Here is a 17,722-nt window from a genome sequence, read left to right as displayed (position 1 = left end):
GACTTGATGCTGCCTGCTCTCACCCTGCTATCGGCAGAGCCAGAAGATGCAGCCTTGTTCTTAGCTGACACAGAAGTTCTGCTGTCTCAACGCAAGCTACTCGAGCACTTTGTTCTGCAACAGACTTACAGCCTGGACCGAGTATCACAGAGAAGCGAAGTGAGTCCGGTCTCTTGGCCAGTGTCAACAGTAAGCAGGGCCCAATGACCCGCTGGCACCAACCCCCCCGCCCACTGCCCCCACCTACTAAAGCTTTCACCTCAGCTCCTGGCCCAACTACTGAACAGCTCCAGATCAGAGCTGGAAGGACATCCTCAAAGAACGGCGACAGTGCCAACCAACTTATCCACTGGGCGTATACCCATCCCTTGAGAATCCCTATCCCGGGCAGTGCCCACTCCCTTTCCTCACCTTTTCGCTGCTGCTCTGGGACACAGTATCAGCTGCTTTAGACTCGGTCGCCAGGGCTTTCTCCTCTGCTTCCTCCTGCTGCCCCTCATCCTGCTCCGTGTCGGGGATGCCGTTGATGTATTCCTCCTTGCACTCCAGCCCCCGGGCCCGCAGCAACTCGTCCGTCTCCCTGTCCACCACCAGCAGCCGGGTCTGCTCGGCCACCGCCTTGATCTTCTGCACCACTTGCTGGTGGTTGTCCTGCTCCACGTTGTCGCCGTTCACCTGGACCACTTTGTCGCCGGGCCGCAGCCCGGCTCGCTCGGCCGGGGAGGCCGCTTCCACCATGCGGATGAACTGGCCGCTCTTTCCCTTCTCCCCGTGCAGGTGGAAGCCGTATCCACTCGGGCCTTTCTCGATGACACAGAGCCGGGGCCGGAGTTGCTCCTTGGTCATGGTTCTGTTTCTCCCCTGCCCAGGGCTCGCCCCTCACTCAGTCACTCTGAGATACTCTGGAACTGGAAACCGGAGATACTTTGTACCGAGTCCCCGGGAAACTTTGTATCTTGGAGACGAGGGATACAATGTATCGAGTCCTGGTGTTGCTTTGTCTCTTGAAGCTGGAGATACAATGTATCGCGTGTCGTGGATACTTTGTATCTTAGAGCCGGACACACACTGTATAAAGTCCCGGGGCTGAGGCTTAACAAACTCTCCTCACTGCCCGGGGAGCCGCCTCCCCTTGACTGACACCTCAACCGTCCAATCACTGACAGCACCCCTCAGTCTCCAGCCAATAGGCGTTGTCTCTGACTGCCCCCGCCTCCCCATATTTAATATTTATTCCACGTTGTCCGCGGGATTTTGCTGCTTCTCTGACGCCAGAGTTTTTTCTTATTTTTGTATACCCATCGACTAATTAAATGCAAAGGGTTAAAAAAAGGTGCAAGGAGCTGACCAATTTCACGTTACAGACACGCACACTTTCCCTGAAGTGCCAAGAGCTTCTAAATTTGCAAAAAGGCTCTGCCTTGCAAACTTGAGGAATATTTGCAAAGCCCAGCCGCGGTCGCACGGCAACCTGTTGATTGACAGTTCGAGGTGAGGCTGGAGAGTGAACTCGGCTAGTTTGGGGAAAGTTTAGAAAAACACAATAAATGCTCTACATTCCAATTCATACCGTGTGCATAGTTATAAAATAATGCCGCAACGATACAGGCAAGAACAAAACCTAATGATATATATATAGTTATAGTCAGATATCGTTCTCTCCACTTTTCCATGCTGTATATGCTGGCGCCTGCTGGTTAGAGAACGTACTTGACCAAATTTGCAAGATTCATTTTCAGGACGCGGGATAGTCTCGGGAGAGTTTTGATTTTTAACATAATTTTAAAAAATGTTTGACATATCCGGCAAATGTGTACATAAAAGTACTTCCCGTGGAAAAACAAGGCAAAAAAGGAACTTTTGGAATTGGAGGAACTTAAAACAATCACTATTACTCAAGAAAAAATGCAAGGAAAACTAATATGACGAAAGGCTGACAAGTCGTAGAATCATAGAATCTCTACAGTGCAGAAAGAGGCCATCGAGTCTGTATTGACAACAATGCCATCCAGGCCCCATACATATTTACCCGCTCCCTGGACCTGACTGGTTCTTAAAAGAAGTGGCTGAGAGATAATTGATGCACTGCTTCTAATCTTCTAAAGTTCCGTCTTTCTCTTTCTTCAGGTACTGTGCCCAAAGAGAGTGTTGGCAGGATGACAAATTGAAACCTATTTTACCCTTATGGGTCCCTTATGGGTCCCTTATGGGTGGGTGGCATAGTGGTTAGCACTACTGCCTAGTGCTGTCTCAATAGAGATCTGAGTTTTGATTAGTCTGCACAGTCTTTCCGTGTTTCCTCAGGGTGCTCTGGTTTTCTCTCATAGTCTGAAAGATTGCTAGGTGCATTGGCCATACTAAAATTTCCTTCAGTGTACCCGAACAGGCGCTAAAGTGTGGCAACTGGGGGATGTTCACAGTAACGTCATTGCTGTGTTAATGTAAGCCTTACTTGTGACACTACTAAATAAATAAACTTTACTTTGATGTTTTTTGTCCCATGTCCCTTTCTACAACAGTATATATGGGAGACTGAGCCTGGGAGTGAGTCCCAGTTGAGCAATTTGAGCAGGACTGCAAGTCTCTGAGTTGGCCAGCAGACTCTACATGATAAATTGTAATATTTGGTTACTTTAAATGGCTGCCACCCCCGACTGTCAAAATGTCTCTTTTTCACCAAATTATAATGGAGGTGAAGGTGTTAAATAAGGAAAATATTCACATGTGTCTTCTGAAGAAACTTTTTTTAATTGACCTCTGTCTTCATCAGTTCCATTAGGAAATCCCTCAACTTCATTCTCAATCCTTTCATGAATGGGAACAGCTTCTCCCTAACTGCTCTGCCCAAACTGTTCATGATTTTGAACACGTCTATCACATCTTCTCTCAGCCTTCTTTTCTCCAAGGAAACTAGTTACAACTTCTCCAATCTTTTCTCCAAGGAAACTAGTTACAACTTCTCCAATCTATCCTCATAACTGAAGATCCTCAACCCTGGAACTATTCTGGTAAACCTCTTCTACATTCTTTCCAATGCTTTCACTTTCCTCCTAAATTGTGACGTTCAGAACCAGATGTAATACCCCAGCTGAGGCCAAACTTACATAAATTAATCACAACCTCTTTGCTGTTGCTCTCTATGCCCCTATTAATAAAGCCTGGGATGCTGTATGCTTTTCTAACCGCTTTCTCAACCAGTCCTGGCACCTTCAATGATCTCAATACATATACACATAGGCCCCTCTGCTCCTGTACACTCTCTAGAGTATCGCAGAATCATACAGTGCAGAAAAGGCTCTTTGGCCCACCAAGCAATACCTTTTGTTTTATATTGATTTGATTAATAAGAGGGTCAGGGGTTATGGGGAAAAGGCAGGAGAATGGGAATGAGAAAAATATCAGCCATGATTGAATGGCGGAGCAGACTTGATGGGCTGAGTGGCCTAATTCTACTCCAAAGTCTGATGGTCTCTCCCTTTTCTTCCTAACAAAACGAATTATCTCACATTTCTCTACGGTGAACTTTGTCTGCCACCTGTCCACCCATCCCACCAACTTGCCTCTGTCCCTTTGAAATTCTATACCATCTTCCTCAGTTTACAATGCCTCAAATTACATATAATCCACAAATTTTGAATATATGACACTACACTGAGGTGCAGGCATTAACATATCAGGAAGAGCAAGAGTCGCAATATTGATGCCAAGAGATCAGACTATAAACCTTCCTCAGCCTGAAAATCATCCAATAACCCCTACTCCCTTTCCTGTCATTCAGCCAATTTCTTTTCCGTGCTGCTACTGTCCCCTTTATTCCGTGAGCTATAACTGTGCTTACAAGTTAGTTGTGAGGCACTGTGTCTAATGCCTTTTGGAAGTCCATGTACACCACATCAACAGCATTGCCCTCATCAACCTTTTGTTTAAAGTTTAAGTTTTAAAGTTTAATTATTAGTGTCACAAATAGGCTTACACTAACACTGCAATAAAATTACTGTGAAAATCACCTAGTCACCACACACTTGTTCGGGTATACTGAGGGAGAATTTAACATGGCCAGTGCACCTAACCAGTACATCTTTCGGACTGATGTGGAGTTGCTGGCCTCACCTGATGAAGGGGCAGCGCTCCGAAAGCTCATGCTACCAAATAAACCTGTTGGACTTTAACCTGGTGTTGTGAGACTACTTAGTGGATCTTTCGGACTGTGGGACAAAACTAGAACACCTGGAGGAAAGCCATCCAGACACGGAGGAAACATGCAGACTCTGCACAGACAGTGAGCCAAGCCAGGAATCAAACCCAGGTCCATGGTGGCACTGTGAGGCATCAGTTCTAACCACTGTCCCCACTGTGCCACTCTGTTACCTCTTCAAGAATGTCTAGCAAGTTAGTTAAACAATTTTGCCTGAAGAATTCTATGCTCTCAACCTTTCCCCTACTGGCTTGTAGTTGCCGAGCTTCCCTTTATATCCTTTTTTAAACAAAAGTGTAACATTTGAATTCTCTAATCTTCTGGCACCACCCCCCGAGTCTAAAGAAGACTGAAAAATTATGGCTAATGCCTCCACAATTTCCACTTTGAATATCTTTGGATGTATCTTATTTGGTCTTGGTGCCTCATCAACTGTAAGTACAGACAGCCTATTCAATGCCTCTTCCTTATCAATGTTAAACCCTCTAGTATTTGAAATACCTTCTTTTTCACCATAGTCCAGGTGATACCTTCTTCCTTTGTTAAAAACAGGTGCAAAATATTCAGTTAATACCTCAGCTATGCCCCCTTTCTCCATGTGTAAATCCCCTTTTTGGGGCTGAATAGACACTGCGCCTCATTCTCTTACCATTTTATGCCTATGAAAGACTTTGAATTTCCTTTTATATTAGCTGTCATTTACTTTTCATAATCCCTCTTTGCTTCTCTTATTTGCTATATCTCCTCCCCTCTAAACCTTCTATATCCAGCATGGTTCTCAGTTATATTTTCTCCCAGACACCTGTCATTAACACACTTTTCCTTCTTCATCTTAATTTCTGTCTTTTGCTCATCCATGGAGCTCTGAATGTGTTTGCCTTACCTTTCCCTTTCGAGGCCCTTTCTTGACGGGGCCTGAACTATTTCTTCTTTAAAGGTAGCTCATTGTTCGTTCCTATTTCTCTTGTTAACCTTTGATTCCAATTGTTTCAGCCCAGATCTATTCTTACCTCATTAAATCATAGAATCACAGAATCCCTACAGTGCAGAAGAAGGCCAGTTCAACCCATTGATGCTGCACCGACAACAATCCCGGCTGGGCCCTATCCCCATTATCCCACATACTTAGCCTGACACTAAGGGGCAATTTAACATGGTCAATCCACCTAACCCGCATATCTTTGGACTTTGAGAGGAAACCAGAGCACATGGAGGAAACACACGCAGAAATGGAGAGAACGCGCAAACTCCACACAGACAGCCACCCAAGGCCAGAATTGAACTCGGGTTCCTGATGCTGTGAGGCAGCAGTGCTAACCACTGTGCCACCATGCCACCCACAATGAAGTTGGCATTTCCCCACTTAATTATTCATAATCTGTGTTCTTTGTCCTTTTCCTTTTTCATAGTCAGCCTAAACCTTGTGATGCAATGATTTCTAAATGTTTTCCCACTGTCACTTGATCCACTGCTCACCTTATTTCTAAGAACCAAGTAAAGCAATGCATCCTTTCTCATTTGACTGGAAACCTTATGCTGTAGAAACTTTTCCTAAACACATTCCAGGAACCTTGCCCCTTTCTGCCCTTTACAGTACTCCTATCCCAGCCTATACTTAGATAATTATCATCCTCCATTATAATTACTCCATAATTGTTGCACCTCTCTGTATTTTCCTTGCAAATTTGTTCCTCTACATCCTTCCCACCAGTTGGAGGCCCCTAGACTACGTTGAGCAATGTAATCGCACCATAGCAGTTTATTTGAACAGGTGTAATTTGAGAGATGTGGATACACAGCCAGACCTTGGCATTCTTGTGCAGAAGTCACTGAAAGTAAGTGCGTAGGTACAGCAGGCAGTAAAGAAGGCAAATGGTATGTTGGCCTTCATAGTATAGGATTTGAGTAGTATAGTATAGATTTGAGTGTAGGCATTGGGATGTTTTACTGCAATTGTATAGGGCATTAGTGAGGCCAAACCAAGAGTATTGTGTGCAGTTTTGGTTCTTATTTGAGGAAGGATGTCCTTGCTACATAAAGGGAGTGCAGTGAAGGTTTACCAGGCTGATTCTTGGGTTGGCAGATCTGTCATATGAGGAGAGACTAAGTCATTTAGGATTATATTCACTGGAGTTTAACAGAGTGAGAGGGGATCTCAAGGAAAGTTATAAAGTTCTAACAGGGTTAGACAGGGTAGATTCAGAAAGAATGTTCTTGATGGTGAGGGAGTCCAGAACAAGGGGTTATGGTTTGAGGATTAGGGGTAAACCTTTTAGAACTGAGGCGAGGAGAAATTTCTTCACCCAGAGAGTGATGAATCTGTGGAATTCACTATCACAGAATGTAATTGAGGCCAAAAACGTGAGATTTCAAGAACACATTCAATATAGCTCTTGGGGGCTTGTTTCAGTCACCATTGTTCAGAGATCAGTTGAGAATCAACCATATTGCTGCAGCTCTGGAGTCACACGTAAGCCAGACCAGGTAAAGATGGCAGATTTCCTTCCCTAAAGGACATTAATGAGCCAGATGCATTTTTCTGACAATCAACATGGTCATCAGTAGATTCTTAATGCAAATTTTTTTTTACTGAATTCAAATTCTATCACCTGCCATGGTGGGATTCGAACCCAGGAACCCAGAACATTGGTTGAGTTTCTGAAAAAAGTGAGGAAAAAAAAGAAAAGGAAATGAAAAAAAGGAAAAAAAAGTGGAAATTGTGAAGTTGTCCACTTTGGTAGGAAGAATAGAAAAGCAGAATCTTATTTAAGTGGAGAGAGAATATAGAATGTTGTGACAGAGAGATCTGAATGTCCTTGTACATGAACCACACAACGTTAGTGTGGAGGTACAGAAAGTAATTAGTAAGGCTAATAGAATAGAATAGAGGGCAGCATGGTGACACAGTGGTTAGTAATACTTCACAGTGCCAGGAATCCAGGTTCGATTCCCAGCTTGGGTGTCTGTCTGTGTGAAGTCTACATGTTCTCCCCATGTCTGCGTGGATTTCTTCCAGGTGTTCCAGTTTCCTCCAACATTCTGAAAGATGTGCTAGTTAGATGCAATGAACTGGACAAGCAACGGACTGTGGCGATTAGGGGAATTTCACAGTATCTTCATTGCAGCATTAATGTAAGCCTTACTTGTGACTAATAAATAAAGCTTAACTTTGAATGTTGGCTTTTATTGCAACGGAGTACAAGAGTAAGGAAGTCTTACTACAACTGTACAGGGCATTGGTGAGATTGCACCTAGAATATTGCATACAATTTTGGTTCCTTACTTAAGAAGGAATTCACTTGCATTGCAGGTGGTTCAGAGAAGATTAATTTTGTGTATAAGGGGTCGTCTTATGAGGAAAGGTTAATCTGGTTGGGCCTACAGGCATTGCAGTTTAGAAGAATCAGAGGTGATCTTATTGAAACATAAAAAATCCTGAGGGGGCTTAACACCAAGTGCATACTGACAGGATGTTCCCCCTCATGGGGAATCTAGAACTAGGGGGCACAGTTTAGAATAAGGAGTCTCCCTTTTGAAATAGAGATGAGGAGGAATTTTGTCTCTTAAAGGGTCATTAATCTTTGGAATTGTCTACCCCAGAGAGCAGTGGATTATATTCAAGTCTGAGATACACAGATTTGTGATCTACAAAGAATCAGGGTTATCGGTTCGGGGGGGCGGGGGGCGGAGGTGGGGGGAAATTGAGGGGAATTCAAGCCCCGACCTAATAAACCATTATCTTATTGAATGGTGGAGTAGGCTCAAGGGATCCTATGGCTTACTCATGTTCCTATTTCTTATGCCTGTCCACTCTCCATCAACCTTATCCTACTGTAAATTCGCACGTCCACATTTATAATCTCATTGAGAATTCCATCCTAAATTTGCATCTGGGAATTTGTGAATAAAAATAGTTCTCAAATTTAAATATATAAGGACCAAAAGCACGACTTTAAATGCACAACATCACAGTATATTGACTGGCATTAAGCCCAACAGTAATTCAGCTACATAAACTGGGAAAACCCTGTCCCAAGTTCCTGATATGTGTGCTGAGATGGCTGATCTCAGGCAGAGGCAATAAGGCTGCTAACATTGGCCACAGAAGACTTGGGTAAAGGGAAGAGAAGGAAGTAGTGTTTTAATGTTTAATTCGGATGCCTGCCAATACCTTTGCTGTTGAGAGCTGAAATATGTCATGTGAATGATTTGCAAAAGGACTCGCCAAGAGACTCCCTCACACAGTTTCTGTGTGCCTAATGCATTTCCCCACAGGGTGAATTTACAGCACCTTATGGCCTGTACTCTGACTGACCTCTGCAAGTTCATAAACAAATTGCATTTATATAACACTTTTACTTCCTGCAAGACACCCATTGTCTTTTTATTTATTCATGGCATGTGGGCCTCTCTGGCTGGGCCAGCGTTTATTATCCATCCCTGAGAGCATTTAAGAGTCAACCACATTGCTGTGGGTCTAGAATCATATGTAGGCCAGATCAGGTAATGATGACGGATATTTCCCTCCCTAAAGGACATTAGTGAATCAGATGGGTTTGTACGACAAATGGTTTCATGGTCACCATTAGACATTGAATTCCAGATTTTTTTATTGAATTCAAATTTCACCATCTGCCATGGTGGGATTCGAACCCTGGTCCCCAGAGCATTACTTTGGGTGTCTATTACTAATCCAGTGACAATACCACTATACCACCACCTTCTCCCATTTATGATACAGGTTGACTGATACCATTGTTGTAAACAAAGTTTATTAATATCAATAGTTTATTAATTTTCAGAGTGTGAACACACAACTGCAAGGCACCTGCAACCTTGTTCCAACTTACTCAAACGTGCTATTTGACTTCTGACCAACAGGTCAGTTAACTGCACATAATAGAGTGCACTGCACTGTATCTAACACTGGAGTCTACAATCATAATTACCCTATTATCAAGATATCTGTGACACCACAGAAGCACATTTAACAAAGAATGGACAAAGCTGGACAAATTCTGGAGGATGATCAATAGCTTAGTTGAACAAATGTTTTTAAGGACAATTTTGAAGGATCTCTTATACATCTCCAACTATAATTTCTCCACCATTGGTATCTGTGCCTTCAGCTGCTAGTTCAGGAATTACTTCCTTAAACCATTCTACCTCTTTTGACACATGCTCTGACCAAGCATTCGGTCATCGCCTTCCTTGGTGCCATACTTTATTCTATAATTCTCCGGGGAAGCACTTTGGGACACTTCGTTATGTTAAAGTTGTTATATAATAGTGAATTATTGTTGAAGAAAGGGAGGGGTTTAAGAACATCTATTCCAGAACATGAGACCTAGACAGCTGAGGGCAATGTTAGGGTGAAGAGAAGGGAATGCACAAAAGGCTCATGTGAACGAAATGGAGAGTTCAAGACAGCCTGGAAAGCTGCAGTATCTTAAAATGGGAGGTGGTGGAATAGTGGTAATTGCACTGGACTGATAATCTGGAAGCCCAGGTTATACTCTGGGGATATTGGTTCCAAGCCCACCAGGGCAGTTAGTGGAATTTAAATTCAATTATTTGAATTAATTAATTCAACTAGTCTCAGTCATGGTGACCATGACAACCATCATCAATTGTTATAAAATCCCATATGGTTCATTAATGCCCTCTGGGAAGAAACATCCCAGGTACAGGACCAGAGTCTTGAGGAGGCCCATTGACTGGCTGTTCCCCACCCTCTGCGCAGGGTGGCTAAGGAGCAGGAGGCCTGGACTGAAGTGCAGCCATAAGTAGAGGAGCAGGCCCTTCAAATAGTGGCAGAGGGGCTGAAACCTCTTACTTTCTATGTAAACATGGAGCACAGGCATTCTGAAATGTGTGAAATAACTAAAGAATTGATTAGTTGACATTCCTCTGAGCAACTCTGCACCCCAGATCTGCTACGGAACAGGGGAGGACACCCACATGGACATCCCTTGACTGAAAACCTTCCCTGACTGAATGCAAAGGTAGCCCATGCAGAAGTTGAGGGCCAGGATGTAGAGAGGAACTAGGGATGGGCAATAAATGCTGGCCAGCTAGCGATGCCCATGTCCCACGAATGGATTTTTTAAAAAATGGCCAATTCTATGGGTAACAAGGTAGCACCAGAGATTCCCACTGTGACTGGCACCATGACCACCTATACACCTCTGTCCAATATTTTGCTTTTACTCTTTCCCAAACTTGATATAGGAAACATTTTAAAACATATTTTATTCAAAATTAGATTCAATTCCTTTCATTCCTCAGCTCATTGCCCTGTCATCTTGGACAGGATTTGTTCACACTCTGGCCTTAGTGCATACCCATGCCACCTCCTCCAAGCCCATTGCTGCTCTCTAACAGTCAACACCTGATCCTGAATTTCTATTAATCACATTAGCAGTCCTTGTCTATTATTTCTCACAATTCAGAGTTTCAATCATAAAATCTTCCAGCATGGAAGGAAGGAGGGTGATAAATGTTCAGTAAACCAAAAAGGGAAACTTTGACATGATGCCGTTGCTGTTCTAGTGGGCTGGGATGGGGAGGTGCTGCCAGCACTGTGGGAGGGGAGGGTTGTGTCCCCACAACGTCATGGCCTACGTGCAAGGTGCAATGCATGCACAGGTACGAGTTTAAGTAGAAATCTGGGACAAAACATGTTCCGGGAAGGCCTGACCAGAGACGTGGTGAGAAAGCCTGGATGATGGACCAATCCCCTTGGTTATGTTGGAAGGAGGATAGCTGGCTGTGCATGCCTGCTGGCTCCTTGCAGGGGAGATATATACCTGTAATCTTTCACTCTATTAATCAATCTATAATTATAAAGGCTGGTTTTTTGATTCTTTCTTCACCAAGTGACTGTTAGGCGTGTAAAACACTGCAGCCAAGGACAGACAGGCCCTACACTGAGAAGCAAGTACACCCATCTGATTTCTGTAAATAAAGACATGTTTCATCAAAGCATTCTTCAAACACGCTCTACAGGCAACACGTATTTTCTGACTATTATAGAGGACTATAATTTAGGTGAAGGAGGAGAGCTTGGCATTGGACATACATTTGAAGAAGGATCCTGAAACCAGCTTTGTGACCTGACAGCACTGTCATGCTGCAATTCCTCCCTCCATCCCCCAAACACTCTAATTCCAGACACCCCCATCTCTTATATCCCCATACCCTCCCCTCTCAGCACTGACCTTGCCTCAGTGTTAGCCCGCTGACCCCTGACCCTCACACCAGCTCCGCCCCCTCAGTAAAGTCTCGCGATATCTCTCAAACGTCGGGCAAACCGTGAGATTCCCCGAGATCTGGGATAACATGGCGGAGGGGGAGAGCCTGGAGTCCTGGCTGAGTGAGTATGGAGGGAGAGGGGAGTGTGCACAGAGCAGCGGGGGCAGGGCTGTCAGTGACTAACACTGGGGTACAGTGCTCCTGCGGGCAGGTCTGTCACTGTCATAGCACTGGGGTGCAGCACTGGTGCAGACAACTCTCACTGTATAATACTGGCATACAGTGCTGATGGAGACAGGTCTGTTAATATATAAACACTGGGGTACAGTAGTGTTTGGTATTGGCCTGTCACTGTATGACATTGGGGTACAGTACTGGCGCGGACAGATATTTCACTGTGTTACACTGGCATACAGCAGTGAGGAGACTGATCTCTCATTGAATAACATTGGGTTGCAGCACTGGTGGTGAAAGGTCTGTTACTGTATATCACTGGTGTACAGTAACAGCGGATAGATATGTCACTGTGTTACACGGGGTACAGTACAGGGGCGACAGATCTGTCACTTTAACACTGGGGCACTGTAGCAGAGAGGAGAGATCTGTTTCTTTAACACTGGGGTACAGTACTGGAGGCAGATGTATCACCTTAACACTGGATTACAGTGTCTGTGTCTTTGCTTTATATGCTCTGTCTGAGGCCAGAACTCTCCATTCACCTGACGAAGGGGCTAACCCCGAAAGCTTGTGAGTCTATTATCAAATAAATCGGTTGGACTAAAACCTGGTGTTGTCAGACTTTTTACAGAATTTATTGCCCAGCCCTACTGCCCTTGATAAGGTGCTTGTAAGTTACCTCCTGGAACTGCTGAAGTCGATGTTGTATAGGTTGACTCACAGTATTGTTAGAGAAGGAATTCTAAATTTTTTGACCCAATGATAGTGGAGAAACGTGATATAGTTCCAAGGGAACTTGCAGGTGATTATGTTGACAGTACATTAATATGGTGCGTATGTCACTTGCCGCTTGTCAGGCTAAACCTGGATATAGTCCAGGTACGTTGCATTTGGACATGGTCTGCTTCGCTATTTGCTGCCTTTATCCTTCTAGGTGGTAGAAGTCACAGGTTTGGAAGGTGCTGTCATAGAAGCCTTGATGAGAACAGATCTGTTGCTATACAGCACTAGGGTGCAAAGCTGATGGGACAAGATTGTCACGGTGTAACAATGCATAACAGTACATCTTGTGATGGTACACCTTGTTGCCGTGGTGTTTCAGTGGTGGAGGGAGTGAATGGAAATCAAGTAGGCTGCATTGTCCTGGATTGTGTTAGGTTTATTGAATATTGTTGGAGCTGCAATCTTCCAGGCAAGCAGAGAGTATCCTGAAGCAGTCTTGACTAATGCGTTGTAGATGGTGGACAAGCTTTGGGAGTCAGGCAGTGAGTTATACACTGTAAAAATTCCTAGCCTCTGGTCTGCTGTTGTAACCACAGTATTTATATGGTATGTTTTGTTCAGTTGCAGGTTAATGGTAATCCCCAGGATGTCGGCAGTTGGGGAGTCACTATAGTAATACCGTTGAATCTCAAGGAGAGATGATTAGATTTTCTCTTGTTGGAGATGGTCACTGCCTGACAGTTGTGTGACATGAGTGTTACTTATCAACCCAAGCCTGGATGTTATCTAGATCTTGCTGCATTTGGATACAGCCTATTCAGTAGCTGAGGAATCATGAGTGGTGTGATCAGCAAATATCCCCACTTCTGACCATATGATAGAAGGAAAGTCATTGTTGAAACACTGAAGGTGGTTGAGCCTCGGACACTGCCCTGAAGAATTTTTTCAGTGATGTCGTGAAACGGATGATTGATCTCCAACTACCATCTTCCTTAATGCTAGTTATGATTCCAAATAATGGAGAGTTCCCATTGACTTAAATTTGCAAGGGCATCTTGATGCCATACTCGGTCATTTGCTGCCTTGATGTCTCTTCTCACTTCTGGAGTTCAGCTATTTGTTCATGTTTGGACCTGGGAGGTAATGAGGTCAGTGAGCAAAGTGACTCTAATGGAACCCAAACTGAGCATCAGTGAGCAGGCTATTGCTAAGTATATGTTAGTTGATTGCACTGTTGACAACCCCTTCCATCACTTTGCTGATGATCGAGAGTAGACTATTGGCGGTAATTGACTGTGTTGGATCTGTCCTGCTTTCAGTGAACGGAATATAACTGGACAATTTTCCACATTGTCGGTTAGGTGCTAGTGTTGTGGTTGTGCTGGAATGTCTTGGTTAGGGGCCTGGCAAGCTCTGGAGCACAAGCCTTCAGTTCAGTTGCCAAAATATTGTCAGGGCCCATAATCTTTTGTGCCCAGTACCTTCAGCTGTTTTTTGATATCACGTGGTATGAATCAAATTGACTGAAGACTGGCATCTGTGATGCTGGGGACCTCATGAGGAAGCCATAGTAGATTATCCACTTGGCACTTCTGGCTGAAGTTGACTGCAAATGTCACTAATCTTGGAGTATGTGTTCTCTGGGTTTCTTACTCAGAACAAGCATCACTAAATTATTGTGGAAATGTAGATGTTAATTGCGCTATATGTGACACACAGGATTGAAGCCTGAGAGTGAATTGGGGTTTATTTTGCTATATTGAAGCAGTGTGAATAACATGTCTGGTACAAAAACCAAAAATGTTGCAAACATTCAAAGAACAAAGAACAACACAGCACGGGAAACAGGCCCTTCGGCCCAACGAGCCTGCGCTGCCATCTTAACAATGCCATCTTAACAACCCTTGACCCATGTCTATGCTTACGGTAGCCCCATTGGAAACCAGATTAAGGGGAGAATATTCAGTGTCCGTGGAGGAAGTGCATGATAATGTTTCTTAATATTGAACCTCAGACTGGAATGGTTTTAGTTTGTTCACACATAAATGATTATTTTTGGTCAATTATCCAGTGCTGGGTGGTTAAAGTACTCTCTCGTACCTGTTAGGTAACTCGGAGTACGAAATTGATTACATCTCTTCTGTCCCTACAGATAAAGCCACTAATCCTGCAAATCGACAGGAGGATTGGGAGTACATCATCGGCTTCTGTGACCAAGTCAACAAGGAGCTAGAAGGGTGTGTACGCAAATGTTTCAGTGTTGTACAATATTTTTATCCGACAGTTTCATTTATTGCCGATAAAATAGTGATTTGCCACCCTTTAGAGTTTAGGAGTGATTTAACCTGTATAATAACAAAGGAGTTTAATGATTTGCAGACTTTTCTTACCATGGCAAGATTCAGCTGCAGGAATCTATGTGCAGGAACATGTTGCTGCCCAGTTTTCAGAAGAAACATTTGCTTTTACTGTCTCACTGTGCAGTGTAGCTGCTGATCAGTAATGGTGATGGGGAACACAACGAATCAGGTTTATCCAAATACAGACACTAACAGTAAACACATCAGTACCTCCCACCGCTAATGTGCGTTGAGTAGTTGATGGAAGGAATGAGAAACATGGCCTCCTCCACTTGACCTGTTAACACCAGCAGTGACCAGGTAATGAGCAATGTTCATCCATAGCACTGTCTTGGGATCCTGGCATCAATTTAAAATTAACATTAAAATCACCAATGCGGGAGACTGAACCGGCCCCCTGTCCATCCCTGGACCGCACAGATTCCACGCCTGCCTCGGGACCACACGAGCTCCCTGCCCGCCTTAGGCGGTAGGGGAGGAACCTCACTGTATGTTGCAGGCTGAGGAGGGTCTCTGTCTGTTCCGGGAGGCCCCACTCTCTTTGATCCTGATTAGACATGTTCCTCATGTTTGGGATAGTTGTGCAGAATCTACTCTAGGATGGACTCTCCTCAACCTTGGGAAAGAGTCATACCTCTGTTCTGCTGGTGAAAAGATAATCATTTTGTGTTACTTCAGCCTTTTGTTTCTCTTACCAGGCCACAGATTGCTGTCAGGCTGCTGGCTCATAAAATCCAGTCTCCTCAGGAGTGGGAGGCAGTGCAAACCCTTACAGTGAGTATTGGATTCTACATCCAGTCTGCACTTCAGTGTTTTGTAATGTATCTGCATTGTGTAAGAATGGAGGAACAAGGTACTCAGTGCTGGGAGCACACCCTTTGTACATTGCAGACTCCACATCACAGCACAGTTCAGACCCTGCCTTATGGGAGTGAAAATGTCAGGCCTTACTTTCACTGGGCCTGCAGCAGGCCCAATTGCATTGTCATGCCTGTGGTGAATTAAGAAAACAACCTCAGCACTTTTGTTCAAAGGAGCACTTTCCTGGGGTTGGTTGTGAATATAAGACTATCCCTATACAGCTAATTGTGAGCCTGCATTTCAGCAGCAGCTGTTGTAAAGCCAGTCGCTTGCTCGGGGGCCTGAGAGAGGTCCCATAGAAAGTCAGGAAGTGTTACATTCTCCAATTTTATACCCAAAAACATTAGCACCTTTTGTTGTTGTGATGTTGAATGCTGTGCAGCAGCTGATGTGTAACCTGCATCCTGTGCAGTGATGCTCCCATTTTTGTTGAATCTAGGTATTGGAAGCTTGTATGAAGAATTGTGGACGGAGATTTCACAATGAAGTTGGAAAGTTCCGATTCCTGAATGAACTAATCAAAGTGGTTTCCCCGAAGGTGAGTTTCCCAGCACCTGTGTGCAACATATTGACACTCAGAGAGTAGCGAGCAACAGAGTAACTCACAGCTTCAAACAAATGACTGGCACACATTCATCAATTAGGCAGCAGTGGTTAACACTTCTGCCTCACGGCATCAGGGACCTGGGTTTGATCCCCTGCTTGAGTCACTGTGTGGAGTTTGCAAATTTTCCCTGTATCTGCGTGGGGTTCCTCCGGGTGCTCTGGTTTCTTCCTGCGGTCCAAAGATGTGTGGCTTAGGTGGATTGGCCATGTTAAATTGCCTCTTAGTTTCAGGTGGACTAGCTAGGGTAAATGCATGGGGTTAGGTGGGTGGGATTGTGATCGGTCTGGACACGATGGGCTGAATGGCCTCCTTCTGCACTGTAGGGTTCAATGTCTAATACTTGTAACAAGTGGTAATACTCTCTGTAAAGACTTGTATTAATTGAATGTAAGTTGAAGATTTCAGTAACTTCGAGCCAGAAAGAGTGTCCTGTTGGGAAGGGGTGGTAGTGTTAACAAAGGAGAACACTGCAGTGCTGGAGAAAGAGGATGTCCCAGAGGGGTCAACACAGCATCAATTTGCCTAGAGCTAAGGAACAAAACAAAGGTACAGTTACATTGCTCGGTGAAGACTATATGCCATCAGCTAGTGGGAAGGATCGAATGCACAAGCAAATTACAAAGATGTGTGGAATTTATAGAATGGGAAAAATGGGGAAATTATTTGAACATGGATGGGATTGTGTAAATGACAGAGAGGGACAAGAGTTCTTAAGATTGTGTTCAGGAGAATTTTCTACAGCAGCATGTATTCTTTTCTAAGAATGTTGATATCCTCTTGACATCTTCCATTCCTTACCACTTGAATATTGGAGATTGAGGGCTGATCTAATTGAGGTATTTAAAATGTTAACTGGATTCAGTTGGATAGAAATGAAAGAACAATCTCCTCTGGCTGGGGAAATCAAAACCAAGGGGGCACCATCTTAAAACTAGCGCTGAATCATTTATAGGTGAATTTGGGAAGCACATGCAGAACTCTGTCCCCGCAGTGGATTCTGGGGCTCAGTTAGAGCTTCCAAGATGGACATTGAGTAAGAGTATTGAGGGTTATGGAGCAAAGGCAGGTGAATGAGATTAAGGTACAGATCAACCGTGATCTAACCAAATGACAGACCAGGCCTGAATGGTGGCTTCCAGTTCTTGTGTTCATTTATTTTATTTTAATTTCTTTCTTTTTCAGTATTTAGGAGACAGAGTATCTGAAAAGGTCAAAACAAAAGTGATTGAATTGCTGTACAGCTGGACAGTCGCTCTCCCAGAGGAAATCAAAATCAAAGATGCTTACCAGATGTTAAAGAAACAAGGTGTGAAGAGTTTGTCCTGGAACTGGTGTTATTCTCCATGTTAGAGAAATGAAATTGTATTAATTGAATAGAAATTGAAGATTTCAGTAATTTAGAGCCAGAAAGAGCATTCTGGAGATTAAATGCATTACTGTCAGGGAAGGGAGAAACGGGGGAGAGGTGGTAGTGTTAATAAAGGAGAACACTGCAGTGCTGGAGAAAGAGGATATCCTAGAGGGGTCAACACAGCATCAATATGC

The 17,722-nt window shown here is 44.0% G+C and overlaps 2 protein-coding genes across 2 annotated transcripts in view; one reads left to right on the top strand and one right to left on the bottom strand.

Annotated features, from left to right (window-relative positions):
• LOC145356346 (Na(+)/H(+) exchange regulatory cofactor NHE-RF1-like) overlaps positions 1-1,123 on the bottom strand; it is a 92,399-nt gene extending 91,276 nt beyond the window's left edge. The window contains exon 1 of the mRNA XM_080208983.1: positions 412-1,123. Coding sequence (XP_080065109.1) covers positions 412-846 — 435 coding nt within the window. The 5' untranslated portion in view covers positions 847-1,123. The remainder of the gene's footprint in view (positions 1-411) is intronic.
• Positions 1,124-11,525: 10,402 nt separating this feature from the next.
• The window catches only part of gga3b (golgi associated, gamma adaptin ear containing, ARF binding protein 3b), a 29,538-nt gene continuing 23,341 nt past the window's right edge, over positions 11,526-17,722 (top strand). Inside the window, exons 1-5 of the mRNA XM_080208982.1 lie at positions 11,526-11,570; positions 14,502-14,586; positions 15,408-15,483; positions 16,010-16,108; positions 17,360-17,483. Coding sequence (XP_080065108.1) covers positions 11,537-11,570; positions 14,502-14,586; positions 15,408-15,483; positions 16,010-16,108; positions 17,360-17,483 — 418 coding nt within the window. The 5' untranslated portion in view covers positions 11,526-11,536. The remainder of the gene's footprint in view (positions 11,571-14,501; positions 14,587-15,407; positions 15,484-16,009; positions 16,109-17,359; positions 17,484-17,722) is intronic.

Source organism: Carcharhinus amblyrhynchos, chromosome 21 (assembly GCF_965287045.1).
Source record: "Carcharhinus amblyrhynchos chromosome 21, sCarAmb.v2.hapA, whole genome shotgun sequence".
NCBI lineage: Eukaryota > Metazoa > Chordata > Chondrichthyes > Carcharhiniformes > Carcharhinidae > Carcharhinus > Carcharhinus amblyrhynchos.
The sequence above is the reverse complement of the archived record's forward strand: the minus strand, read 5'-3'. Positions and strand labels throughout refer to the sequence as shown.